Source organism: Pseudochaenichthys georgianus, chromosome 9, assembly GCF_902827115.2.
Source record: "Pseudochaenichthys georgianus chromosome 9, fPseGeo1.2, whole genome shotgun sequence".
NCBI lineage: Eukaryota > Metazoa > Chordata > Actinopteri > Perciformes > Channichthyidae > Pseudochaenichthys > Pseudochaenichthys georgianus.
The window spans coordinates 4,840,833-4,855,525 of NC_047511.1; the positions used below are offsets into that span (position 1 = coordinate 4,840,833).

Below are 14,693 nucleotides of genomic sequence, written 5' to 3' on the forward strand. Positions count from 1 at the left end.
AGCAGCATGGCAGAAAGGACAGTCAGGGTTAGACGTGCAGATTGCTCATTAAATATAAGGTGTGTAGTGTGTGAGAAGTTCTAATCTTTCTGATTAAACAATGACCATATAGTTAAAAGTTGCCTCAACTGAACATCAGAGATGCACGGAGGAACTGCTCCCAAGTTTGAAAGTGTGAACTGTGTTGAGGATTGCGGGGCACTACGAGGCGCAGCAATAGCAACAGGTGTAAACATCTATCACCCTTTGTACATTTAGCCAAAGTAAGAAAACCAATCCTTTCGTGACGACAGATACTCCGGGGTTCCATGTTGTCACTTACAGATGAGGCAGAGCAACAGAACAATCCCACTCACAACTCACTACAGTCCACCAGCTGGGACCAGAAGGGTGCAGGGTGAGCGCCGGAAGGGGGGGGGGGGGGGTGTGTGAGGTCAGGGCTCGGTCTTCTTAGATGTAAACAGGCTGCTCCTGGGCGGTCAGCAGGCGGTACATGGCAGCAGGCATCGTCTTCATGTGGATCTGAGACAGGCACAAACAGAGCAAAGCATTTCACTGATGCACTTATTGAAGGTAAACGCCTTTGAATGTCAAGTGCCGAAGGGTAGCGGTCGTTGCCATCCCAGACATCCCCACGTTTAAGAAAACACACAGTCACGGTGAAACTCATTGTGTCATACTAAGCACTATTTAAGAGGCCTTATTCCTGTAGTGTGTTATAGGTCGTTGTGCAATGGTCTGTGTTCCCTCCAACTCCTCCATCGGACTCACTAGGAAACACTTCTATTGGCTAGCGCTCCAACACATTGTACGTGATAGGCTAAAGGGCGGGACATGCAGTTGACTAATCACAACAGAGCTGACCAGCTAACCAATCAGATCAGACTGGGCTCTGGTTTCAGACAGAGGGTGAAAAGAGGTGCTGCAGCACAGGCAGTATGAGGAAAATAAAGAGCTTTCTGAACATGGAGACATGTCACAGTAGAGACACTACAGTGAGAAGAATATGGCCCCTTTAAATACAACGTATGAACTCTACACGGGGAGGTCAGGCTGGTGGTTTGAAGCTTGCAATAAGTGTTGTGCTGCAGCACTGGGTGCACTGGCATTCTCCTCTGGGTGTCATGTAGCTGCTGGTTATAGCCCAGCACACAGCGAGATGCAGCCCGTCCGGAGACATCTGATGCTTCTGCTCAGCAACCCAGCTCGGTCACTCCCTGCTAATAGCTCTCATATGGCCAAGCCCAAGTCATGTGATATTTTTAACCCTTAGTTCTTTCAAGTGTTAGGTGGCAGAAGCGCTTTGGTTACTCAAGTCATGAACTTAATTACTATTTTGACACTTTTACTCTACTTGATTATTTCTATTTTCTCATATTTGATACTTCCAGGCGACTACAATTAAGAAGAAAATACCATACAGTACTTTTTACACAACTCCATATTTTTTAATGACTTTAGTTCCTTTGCAGATTTGGATTAATGATATGAAACATAATCAACACATACATAAGCTTTAAGCTACCCTGCAGTATACAGTCATTTACCTAGCTCCCGCTCACCAGCTGCAACACAAGAATTCATCAGTAAATATAATCCAAAAACATGATATATCTTTCTGACCTCTGCAGAGAGTATTTCTACCTTGGTAAGTCATGTTTAATGCTAATGGTTTTGTACTATTACTTGAGTAACATTTTGAATGCAGGTTACTTACTTGTAACAGAGTATTTCGGTATTCCTATACTGTAGTATTGCTACTTTGACATATAAGTACAACAACTGAGTACATCGTCCACCTCTGTGTGTAACTATGTTCTTGAATCTAGAGCTCAGTGTTGGTGATGTCAGAATGCAGAGGGACGTCTCACCTCTCCCACAGCGTTGGACAGGATGTGGACGATCTTCTCATGGGGCGTGGCCACCACGCTCTGGCTGTTGATCTCGATGATGCGGTGTCCCACTCTGACCCCGCCCCTCTCAGCGATGCCCCCACGCATAAGGCTACAGATCTGTTTATCGACAGATGAGTTAATTTTGATCACAAATAAAAAAGTGATCTAACAGAATACAGACACAGTTCAGGATCACCCACAATGCCGTTCTGGACGCTGAACCCCAGCTGGTAGCGCAGGTCTGGCCGTCTGATGAGCACAGTGGTCACTGGGGGACATCTGACGATGTTCAGCTTGATCCCACACTGGTTCTTCAGACCCTACATAAAGAAATGCACATGGGATCAGCGAAACATCGCAGGGTTCACATCACTGCACACACAGATCAGATCCCAGCAGCAGAACAGAGAGACAGCAGCTGCAGTTCACAGGACGGAACCACATATATGTCCACAGACCCTCACGTTAAAGGGCCAAACCTCACAGCAGAATACAAAGATTTCACTGCTTGGGACAAAAAAGTCTGAACGTGTTTTTTCTCTTTCTCAAAATGTTCATTTCTCCTTAATTACTAAATATCTGGAAAAGTCGTTGCCAGGCAACAACTTGAGGTCTTTGATAACACTTGAAAAGTTTGAATCTGGCTTTCATCAGCATTAGTATTCAATTATTATTTATTTAACAATCACTCTCAGCACTTGACGCAGTAAACAATTGCATTGTGTTTGGCAGCGGGATATTATGAGTCAAAGTTGTCTATTCATATGTCAAAGGAAATTGGTCGATGATAGCTTTGCAGTGCCCCCATTTCCTAAAAATGTTTCTCTATTTATATATACAGTATATATATACAGTATATATATATATATATATATATATATATATGCGATGGCATGTCGTTTAATGTATTTTTTTGATTAAATAAAGCCAAAACTGCATCCAACTAAACCTAATGAGCTTCGGTAATAAGTAGTGTATTAATTAAAGGCCCCATGTCATGCTGTTCTGGTTATCACCCGTCCCCTTGTGTGTTATGAAGGTTTTTCTGCATGTAGTCTGCAGAGTCACAAACCCTCAAAGTACACCCTGTAGGGAGTACAACTCTAACACAGAGAAGACCTGTCTGTGCTGCCCCAGAACGCCTTGTTGGACATTTCTCTTGTTCCATTGTTTGCTTCCTGGGTTCTGTGACGTGTGAACACCCAGATCAACAACAAATGACCGCATTGGCCCAAATGGGCAGGTGTAGAAGGGCCATAAGTACCTTGATGATGCTCTGGCAGGTGGACAGTGGCAGTCCCACCAGACTGGTCCCATTGAGGGACATGATCTGGTCTCCTATGTTCAGTTTGCCAGACCTCTCAGCTGGCCCAGCATGCATCATGTTGGCGATGATGACGGTGGGCAGGATGGAGCCCCACCCACTCTCCACAATGACCACACCCAGAATCTCCCCCTTTGATTTCTCTACGAACACCTGAGGAAACAAAACCGCAAAACCATTTGAAGTTAGAGTGAAATAAATGATGACTATTCACCGCAAAACATTTGCCCACGTCATAATGTAGCAATATCAAATAGTTTAGTGTAAGAGGTTACTTTATTCAGGATTAGGGAGTAATAAATTACATTATCAGCTTCAGTGTCAGACAGCCGAAGACCGACAAAGACATTGGAGTCCTGCGGGAGTAAGACCGACAAAGACATTGGAGTCCTGCGGGAGTAAGACCGACAAAGACATTGGAGTCCTGCGGGAGTCACGAGGGTGGCAAAGAGGAGGCAAATCCTACTCTGATTGAGCTAAGTATCGCTGGTGTCTTATTTTTCTTTTCTTTAGTTTTCTAGCCCCTCAGGCTATAATCATGTGTATTTTCTCCATTCCTGTTCATGTGTCTTCTCGCAATTATCACTGGCCCCGTGTATCTCCTAATCGCTATAACCGGCCTGCTCTTGTCTATCCCACGAGCTCCACTGAGATCCAACATCTAGTTTCAGGCGGCCTGTGGAACTGGCAGTCAGCTGTTCCTAAGGCCGACTTCATCTCTGGCTCCGCCTCCCTGCAGACCCTGGATTTCCTTGCTCTCACTGAGACCTGGATTACTCCATTCAACACATCCACCCCAGCAGCTCTCTCCACAGCATATTCCTTCTCCCATACACCCAGACCCACTGGCAGAGGAGGTGGCACTGGTCTCCTGCTCTCTCCCAAATGGAGCTTTTCCCTCTTCAAGCTACCTAACTTCACTCCTTCCACCTTTGACTTCCATGCCGTCACAGTAACCCATCCTATACAACTGACCATTGTTGTTCTCTACCGTCCACCAGGCGCCTTGGGGGACTTCTTGGAGGAATTAGATCATCTCCTCTCACACATCCCTGAAACTGGCCCTCCCGCTGTACTTCTCGGAGACTTCAACCTCCAGACGGGGAAGATAGACGAACTAACATCTCTGTTAACCGCCTTTGCTTTCTCACTGTCTCCGTCCCCACCGACTCATAAAGCTGGCAATGTCCTTGATCTCATATTCTCAAGGAACTGCGCTACTGCTAACCTCTCTGTAAACCCGCTCCACACCTCCGATCACTTCTTCATTTCATTCTCTCTACCCCTTTCCAAACATAACAAACTAATCTCTTCTCATCCTGCACCTGTCCGCCGTAACCTCCGTTCCCTCTCCCCCTCTACCTTTGCCTCATCAGTGCTCTCAGCCCTCCCTTCCTCTGACTCGTTCCAACTCCTGCCTCCAAACTCTGCTGCGGAAACTCTCCTCTCTCCTCTCTCATCCTCTCTGGACTCTCTCTGTCCTCTCACATCTCGGCAGGCTCGTCAGTCCCCTCCTGCTCCCTGGCTAAATGACGCACTGTGTGCTAATAGAACCGTCCTTAGGGCAGCAGAGCGGAAACGGTGGAATTCCAAACACCGCGACGACCTCCTAACCTATCAGGCTCTCCTCTCCTCTTTCTCTGCTTCGATCTCTCAGGCAAAAAGCACTTTCTTTCAAGATAAGATCCAATCTTCCGGACTTCTGGTTTACACATGAGGCGATAAGCAGCTAAGAAGAGGAGCTCCCGGCCAAATAAGTTCAAAAAGGAAGAAAACCCTGATAAATGTGATTCGAAGTTGGAAGAATAGGTCATGAGCAAATTAGTAAATAAGAAAGGAACGGAGAAAAAGAAGAAAGCCGAAAGCTGGGAGAGATGCAGGTCCAGACGGAACACAGTCAGCCGCTAACGGCTAACGCTAAAGCTAGCAACGACGAGCAACCTAGCTGGGTGTCGGCGCTGCAGACTAGCTTAGATGCCCTCCGGCATAAACTCGAGAAAGCCCAGCACAACATGGATGCTAAACTGGATCAAATTGGCAGGATGGAAGAAAATCTAAGAGGAGTAAGTGAAGAAATGGGACAACTGAGAGAATATATGGACAAACACGGAGAAGATATGAAGCAAGGGCTTGATAGCTTCAGAGAGGAAACAAATAGAAACGTTGAGACCGCTGAGGCGGAGATGCGGGCCCAAAAGAAGGATATGGAGATCCTAGAAGAGCGTACGGCTGGGGTCGAGGAGTGGAGTACCGACGTCCAGGACATTATTATGGCCTCTCTTGAACAACAAACCAAGCTCCAAGATAAGCTGTCCGACATAGAAGGGAGGTCGAGAAGAAATAATATACGAATCTGGGGGTTGAAGGAGGGAATAGAGGGAGACTCGGTCTCCGAGTACGTCGACAGGTTAATTCACAAGGAGCTGGGAATGTCGGAGGATATTAAGTTGGAGATTCAAACGGCGCACAGGGCACCTGCTCCAAAACCACAACCAGACAAACCCCCAAGAGCCATTATTGTCAACTTCTTGAGGTTCGAGGTCAAGGAGAACGTCATTAAGACGGCCTGGCGAACGGCGATGGAAGTGAAGGGACGGAGAGTGACATTCGACCACGATTATTCTTCTGAGGTGGCGGTTAAACGCCGGAAATATGCGGGGCTCAAGAGAATTCTCAAAGATAAGGGGATTCGTTTTCAATCTCCAATGGACACACTGAGGGTTTACTGGAACGAAGGAACGATAGTGTATAAGAGTGCTCAGGACGCGGCGAGGGCGATGCGGCAGAGAGGCTGGCAGGTGCCGGACCCGGGAGTAGAGAGACCTACGCTGCTGCAGAGACTGGAGGCAGCGCGCAAGTGGACCAGACTTCGGAGACGAGAGCGGGGAGACAACAACGAGATGGGAGTGAGGGAAGACCGGCACCGTATCGAGGGTGTTGATGAGTAGTCTATGAGGGAACAAGATACGGCGTTGAAAAGACAGAAGGATGAGAGGTGACGGGCCACGCGATCAGAAAAAGACAGAGCACAGACACAAACAGATTTAACCAAATTACTTATAAATGCTATAGCCTTTTATTTTGTGCCCCGAAAATACCTTTGAAACACTGCAGTGGGTGAGTAAGAAAGATTGTTATTTTCTTTTATAAAAGGAACCTGTATGGACATGTATGCACTGCAGGCTGGGGAATTATTTATCTATAAAATTTTACGATTTGATTCGGACTAATTTAAAGAAGTGCTAATTCACTAGAAACAAAGAATCACCAGGGGTTTAAATCTATATGAAAAATGTTCACAAAGTTCCGGCCGGGAGCTCCGGAGTTTAAACCACACGCTGGACAATTATAGTGAGTTTGGGAGATCAGCCACAGGAGAGATCTCCGCCACTAGGGGGGGCCCTCTCACTAGGAGAGGCCTTACCTTCCACCCACCAGCGGGGGAAAGGGGGATATTTTTGAAACCCCCGAAAACCTTGGAAGATCAAGTTCTGATGTTTAATTTGTATTTGTTTAGCTTAGTGGTTGCTGCTACTATATATATTGTGTTTTGTGACATGGAGGGAACGAAAAGATGCTTTGAAGGGAAATATAATGCAACGTAGGGCAATCAAAATGGTGTCGTTAAATGTCAATGGTTTGATCAATCCGATTAAAAGGGGGACAGTATTAACCACATTTAGAAAGGAGGAGATGCAGGTTATCTTATTGCAAGAAACTCACCTATCAGTACAAGAACATGAACAACTGAAAAGGTATGGATATAACAACACATTTTATAGTTCATTTAAACAAGGTAGGAGAGGGGTGGCTACACTAATTGGGAACTCAGTAACATTTGAAATAAACAAAGAAATATATGACGGAGAGGGGAGGTGTGTGGTGATCAAGGGGAAAATGGAAGGACAAATGGTTACACTAATTAATGTTTACGCCCCACCAGACAGCGATAAGACTTTTTTTAAGGAATTGTTTGATATCGTAGCTGTGGAAATGGAAGGAATCCTGATTTGCGGGGGGGACTTCAATGTAGTACTAAACTATGATTTAGATACAACAAGTACAAGGAAGGCTAGGACGCATATTGTCAGATACATGAACATACAACTGAAGGAACTAGGAATCACAGATATATGGAGAGATATACACACACTAGATAGAGACTACACACACTAGATAGAGACTACACACACTAGATAGAGACTACACACACGACTCACACCCACACTCAGTCTATTCTAGGATAGATTACTTTGTTATGTCAAAGGGAGATAAATATATGGTAGAAGACTGTAGAATAGGTGTTACAGACCTATCTGACCATAGTGCAATATATCTAACATTGAATCTAAATGGTAGGAGGAAGAACACCGTCTGGAGATTGAATGTGGGTCTATTAAACAATAAGGGGTTAGTGGAAGAAATAAAGGGAGAGATAATCAGATATAAGGAGGACAATGATAATGGGGAAGTAGACCCAACTATTCTGTGGGATGCAGTAAAGGCAGTATTAAGGGGGAAACTAATAGCACAAACGGCACACCTTAAGAGAACCAGACTGGAACTCTATCAAAATGTAACTGGGCAACTAAAATAATTAGAGAGGCAACATACAAATACAAATGACCCAGAGACACTTAGGAAGGTTAAGGACATTAGAGGGAAGATAGAAAATATATTATTAATAGAGGTGGAGAAGAAAGCTAGGTTTGTAAAGCAGGCATATTATGAAGGGGGGCCCAAAGCAAATAGATTATTGGCTAGAAAGATAAGGGCACAACAAACATTAAACACTATACATAAGATTAGGAATCCTAAAACCAATGAGTTACTAAGAGAGCCGGAGGACATAGAGAGAGCATTTGAGGATTATTATAGGACACTATATGCACAACCAACTGCAGCAGAGGAAGAGAGTATGAAGACATTTTTAGAGGGGCTGGACCTACCATCGATAGGAGAAGAACAGAATAGGCTATTGAACTCAGATATTACAGAAAAAGAGATGGGGGATGCAATTAGTAGAATGAAAAATAGCAAGTCACCAGGCAGCGACGGGCTGCCATGCGAAGTTTATAAGATATTCAAATCGGAATTAAGCCCCTTACTGTTGGCATCATTTAAATATACTATGAAAGAGAACAACACTCCCCCGTCATGGAAAGAGGCTATCATTACTACAATTCCCAAGGAAGGCAAGGATAAAGAATTATGTAGTAGCTTTAGACCAATATCCATACTTAATGTAGACTACAAGATGTATACGTCCATAATTTCGAAAAGATTTGAGACATTCATGCCCGACATTATAGATGAGGACCAGACTGGTTTTATTAGAGGGAGACAGACACAAGATAATATAAGGAAAACAATTCATATAGTGGAGGAGGAGTATAGATGCAGAAAAAGCTTTTGATAGTGTGAACTGGGTCTATTTGTATAATGTCTTAGAAAAGTTTGGATTGAATGAAAAGTCAATCAAATGTATAAAATCATTGTATCATGAACCAACAGCTAGAGTGAAAGTGAACGGTAGTCTGACGGATCGGATTAAATTAGAGAGGTCGACAAGACAGGGCTGCTGTATCTCCCCGACACTTTTTGATATCTTCATCGAACCATTGGCCCAAGCAATTAGGCAGAACCAGAATGTAAAGGGGGTTGAGGCAGGAGGTTTAGAACACAAATTGGGACTATTTGCGGACGACTTGATAGCATATATGGGGCAACCAGACGTGGGCTTCCCGATACTGATAGATTTACTGGAGGAATATGGACAATACTCAGGGTACAAACTAAACGTGACAAAGACACAGATTTTAGCACTAAACTACACACCAACACCAGAGATCAAAGACAAATACAGAATTAGATGGGACATGGATACATCCAATCTCTGTACTCCCAAATCTCTGGCCTCCGCCAGGGCTGCGCTTTGTCACCAATCCTGTTTGTAATATACATGGATCGGATTTCGAGGCGTAGTCGTGGGGGGGGGGGTCTGCAGTTCGGTGGACTAAGGATTGCACCACTGCTTTTTGCAGATGATGTGGTTCTAATGGCTTCATCGGTCTGCGACCTTCAGCACTCACTGGATCGGTTCGCAACCGAGTGTGAAGCGGCTGGGATGAGGATCAGCACCTCCAAATCTGAGGCCATGGTTCTCAGCAGGAAACCGATGGACTGTCCACTCCAAGTAGGGAATGAGTCCTTACCCCAAGTGAAGGAGTTCAAGTATCTCGGGGTCTTGTTCTCGAGTGAGGGAACAATGGAGCGTGAGATGGGCCGGAGAATCGGAGCAGCGGGAGCGGTATTGCAGTCGCTTTACCGCACCGTTGTGACGAAAAGGGAGCTGAGCCAGAAGGCAAAGCTCTCTGTCTACCGGGCCATTTCCGTTCCTACCCTCACCTATGGTCATGAAGGATGGGTCATGACCGAAAGAACGAGATCGCGGATACAAGCGGCCGAGATGGGTTTCCTCCGCCGGGTGGCTGGTGTCTCCCTTAGGGATAAGGTGAGAAGTTCGGTCATCAGGGAGGGACTCGGAGTTGAGCCGCTCCTCCTTCGCGTCGAAAGGAGCCAGTTGAGGTGGTTCGGGCACCTAGTTAGGATGCCACCTGGGCGCCTCCCTAGGGAGGTGTTCCAGGCACGTCCAGCTGGGAAGAGACCAAGGGGTAGACCTAGGACCAGGTGGAGGGATTATATCTCTTCGCTGGCCTGGGAGCGCCTTGGGACCCCCCAGTCAGAGCCAGGGAAAAGAAAGTTTGGGGCTCTCTGCTGGAACTGCTACCCCCGCGACCCGACCACGGATAAGCGGGAGAAGATGGATGGATGGATGGATGGATACAATTAAATATTTAGGGGTTAACATCACAAAAGGATTAGACAAATTATACAATGCAAATTATACGCAGATCAATCAGAATATCAAGAGGGATTTATGTAGGTGGACCTTAGACCTTAGACCTTAGTTCAAGGATTGAAATAGTTAAAATGAATATACTGCCTAGGCTCCTGTACCTTTACCAATCACTACCTATATCTATTCCACAAAGTCAATTTATGGAATGGGATAAATGGATTTCAAGGTTTATTTGGGGGGGGGAAAGGCCCAGGATTAGGCTTGCGACACTGCAGCTACCCAAAGGGAGAGGAGGATTGGCAGTGCCGAGTTTCCAGGATTATTATTATGCAGCACAAATCAGAACAGTGGCATGCTGGTGTAATATGGAATACGTAGCTAAATGGAAGGACATCGAAACAAATGGGGAAAACAACCAGATTCAAAAACTACTCGGGTATAAAGAATTATTCAGGACACAGGAAAACGTATTAGACCCAATCACAAAATTCACTTTAAACACTTGGAACACGGTAATAAAGAGATACAAAATAGGAAAACAGACAAAGATTTTGAGATGGATAACAAATGATAATGAATTCCAGCCGGGAAAAGAAGATGCAGGTTTTAAGCGAAGGGCCCAAGGGGGCATTACAGCAATATGTAGGATGGTGGAAAAAGGGGAAATGCAGAGTTTTCAAAATCTAAGAGATAAGTTCGATCTGGAAAGGGGTGACCATTTTAGATACTTACAGGTGAGAGACTATTATATAAAAGAAATAAAAATGGATAAAAACACTAAACAAAATGGGGTAATTAAGGTCATGATTGAAGCATATGAAGGGAAGAAAGGCAGGGTGGTTCCAGCTCTATATCAAGCTCTGTTGGAGAGTAGGGGGAATTCAACTCTATATATAAAAGAAAAGTGGGAGAAAGAACTCGGGATTGATATGACAGAGGAAGAATGGTATAATGTATGTAGAGTGCAGCATTCAACTACTGGGTCAAGGGTATGGAGGGAATTTGGGTGGAAAAACATAATCAGATACTTCATAACCCCAAAGATAAAAGGGAGGTATGCCCCGGAACAGAATGCATGTTGGAGGCAATGCGGCGAGGTGGGGGCAGACCACACACACATTTTTTTTAAATGCCAAAAGATGAAGGGATACTGGGAGGAAGTGTGGGGAGTATTGAAGGGGATCTTAGGTTATGAGGTTCCTAAGACCGGCCTGATGTTATACTTGGGGAATCTGGTGCAGGAAAACACACAGGGTGGGGACAGATACCTGATTAAGGTGCTGCTGGCTGCCAGCAAGAAAACAATTACCAGAGCATGGTACAGAGCAGATCCACCTACAAAGGAGCAATGGCTGGGAGTAGTACAGGAAATATTTGATATGGAGAGATTCACACACATATTGAGGATCCAGGAAGGGAAATTTGAGTCCAAATGGGAAAAATGGGTTGAATATAAAAGAAAAATGAATGACACCACAAATTGAGAGTTGGAACCAGACCATGATGTTGCATTAAAATAGGATAGAAAGCTTCCATGTCACTGTTTGCTTGTTTTTATTATTATTTGTATTTTCTTTTTTCTTCTTCAATGGGTCTCTAATTCAAGTGTATACTGAACTATATGTGGTTTTGTATGTTTATAAAAATGTCAATAAAAATGTAAGTGAGAAAAAAAAAAAAAAAAGATCCAATCTTCCTATTCCAATCCTAAAAAACTATTTTCCATCTTCTCCACCCTCTTGGACCCTCCCAAAGCCCCTCCCCCCTCCTCACTTCTGTCAAGCGACTTTGTTAACCACTTTGAAAAAAAGGTTGATGATATTCGCTCTTCTTTTTCTGACTCACCTTTACTCACCGCTGGGTCACCAGACCCTCCTTCCACCCACACACTGACCTCCTTTTCCCCTCTCTCTCCAAGTGAGGTTCTTACCCTCATTACCTCTGCCCGCCCTACCACCTGTCCTCTGGACCCTATCCCTTCAAACCTCCTTCAGACTATCGCTCCTGACCGTTTCTCACCCATTTCATCAACACTTCTCTAACTTCTGGTCACTTTCCAAACAGTCTCAAGGAGGCAAGAGTAAACCCTCTCCTAAAGAAACCCTCTCTCAACCAGTCTGAGGTTATAAACTACAGGCCTGTCTCTCTCCTCCCGTTCCTGTCTAAAACACTTGAACGCGCTGTCTTTAGACAACTCTCCTGTTATCTCCATCAGAACAACCTTCTGGATCCGCACCAGTCTGGTTTCAAGGCAGGTCACTCCACAGAAACTGCCCTCCTTGCTGTCTCTGAGGAACTGCACACTGCCAAAGCAGCATCCCTCTCCTCTGTCATCATCCTTCTGGACCTGTCTGCTGCATTCGACACGGTGAATCATCAGATCCTCCTTCGCACTCTCCAAGAACTTGGAGTTTCAGGCTCTGCACTTTCCCTCATCACCTCATACCTCAAAGACCGCACCTACAGGGTTACTTGGAGACGGTCCGAGTCCGACCCTTGTCAATTAACTACAGGGGTCCCTCAGGGCTCTGTTCTTGGTCCCCTCCTCTTCTCCCTGTACACAAACTCGCTCGGATCATTCATTAGCCCGCATGGTTTTTCATACCACTGCTACGCTGACGACACCCAATTAATTCTGTCCTTTCCCCGCTCAGAGACCCAGGTCGTCGCACGCATCTCTGCTTGTTTAGCTGACATCTCTCAGTGGATGTCTGCTCATCATCTCAAGCTCAACCTTGACAAAACTGAACTGCTTTTCCTTCCGGGAAAAGATTGTCCCACTCTTGACCTGACAATCAACATCGGCACCTCTGTTGTTTCCCCGACTCAGACTGCAAGGAATCTGGGTGTGATCCTGGATAACAACCTGTCCTTCACTGCAAACATCGCTGCTACAACCCGCTGCTGCAGATACACGCTTTACAACATCAGGAGGATGCGTCCCCAGCTGACCCAGAAAGCGACCCAGCTTCTGGTCCAGGCTCTCGTCATCTCACGCCTAGACTACTGCAACTCCCTCCTGGCTGGTCTACCTGCATGTGCCATCCGACCTCTGCAGCTCATCCAGAATGCAGCGGCTCGTCTGGTCTTCAACCTTCCTAAATGTTCCCACACCACGCCGCTCCTCCGCTCCCTTCCACTGGCTTCCGGTAACTGCTAGAATCCACTTCAAGACACTGGTACTTGCGTACCATGCTGCGAATGGATCTGGCCCTTCCTACATCCAGGACATGGTTAAACTGTACACCCCAGCACGTGCACTCCGCTCTGCATCAGCCAAACGGCTCGCTGCACCCTCGCTGCGAGGGGGATCCAAGTTCCCATCAGCAAAAACACGTGGGTTTGCTATCCTGGCTCCAAGATGGTGGAATGAGCTCCCCATTGACATCAGGACAGCAGATAGCTCACACACCTTCCGGCGCAGACTGAAAACTCATCTCTTTCGACTCCACTTCGAGCGATAGAATGACTAACAAAGAACTGCTAACAGAGCACTTATATACTAACAAAGGACTGGCTTATCTATAGCCAGTTGAGTAGCACTTAAATACTTGGCTCTATGAAACCTGATGTACTTATATGATTCTGTTTTCTTCAAGGTTGTGTCTTCCTGGTCGAATGTACTTATTGTAAGTCGCTTTGGATAAAAGCGTCAGCTAAATGCAATGTAATGTAATTATGTAATCAGATTACAAAAAAGGTACAGGGTTAGGTTGGGGAAGAGCGCAGGGCTGCGTGCCCTGCGTGGTGCACTGGCTCTCGGTAGATAGGTGTTTAAAAAACATTAAAAACCTCCGTAAACATAAACCTTATAAAAACCCTTTTAAAAGCATCATAAAAGCTCCGTGAGGACAAGACAGTTTCAGATGAATGGTTAAAAAGTGCAGAGCGGAGCCGGACCACGGAACGGCGGCAGAGTATGCCCAAAAAGCAGATCTCCCCGTCCCAGGATCTGGAGGGTGGTGTGTGTGTGTGTGTGTGTGTGTGTGTGTGTGTGTGCGTGCGTGCGTGCGTGCGTGTATCGATGTATCTACGTGTGTGTGCGTGTGTGGAGCTTGTCCCAATGGAATCTGTAAAAGACCTTAAATGAGAGGGGGATCTAAAATGGCCAATTTAAAAGTGAATCCAGTTCTATTAGTAAAAGCCGTGCATGGTAGTGTAAGTGCAGTTAAAACACAAGTGCAATGATACAAATATAAATAATTAAAACATTCTCCCCAGTAATATGAATTTAAAAAGTAAAGGGAGTGTTAAAATTAACTAATAATAATAAAATAAAGGAAGGCACACCGGGTTAGTAAAATCGTATATAATGAACTGGATGTCACTGAAAAACAGAAACCATTAAAATCGAGGTCGGGTAAGTTTAAAAGACTCCAAAGGGTAGCCGTTTTCTATTTAAAAGGGTGGCAGGTAGGTGAAGAGTTCCTCCCTGCGGGCGGTTTCCCGGCCTCCAGATAATCAAATAATTTAAAATAAATATAAATAAACAAATAAAAGCGTCCCTCCTCATGTGGCTTTGATCATTTTCAGATAAAAACATACACATAAATACATTTAAAATTATAAAACATGTAAGAAGTAATAAAAACATAAATATGAACACCATTAA

At 45.1% G+C, this 14,693-nt stretch overlaps 1 protein-coding gene across 1 annotated transcript in view; it reads right to left on the reverse strand.

Moving 5' to 3' along the window:
- Nucleotides 1-416: 416 nt before the first annotated feature.
- Nucleotides 417-14,693, reverse strand: part of apba1a (amyloid beta (A4) precursor protein-binding, family A, member 1a) — a 107,376-nt gene continuing 93,099 nt past the window's right edge. The window contains exons 11-14 of the mRNA XM_034090180.2: nucleotides 3,160-3,372; nucleotides 2,096-2,215; nucleotides 1,872-2,012; nucleotides 417-522 (exon numbers count right to left, since the gene is read on the reverse strand). Of these exons, the coding sequence (XP_033946071.1) occupies nucleotides 451-522; nucleotides 1,872-2,012; nucleotides 2,096-2,215; nucleotides 3,160-3,372 (546 nt within the window). The 3' untranslated portion in view covers nucleotides 417-450. The remainder of the gene's footprint in view (nucleotides 523-1,871; nucleotides 2,013-2,095; nucleotides 2,216-3,159; nucleotides 3,373-14,693) is intronic.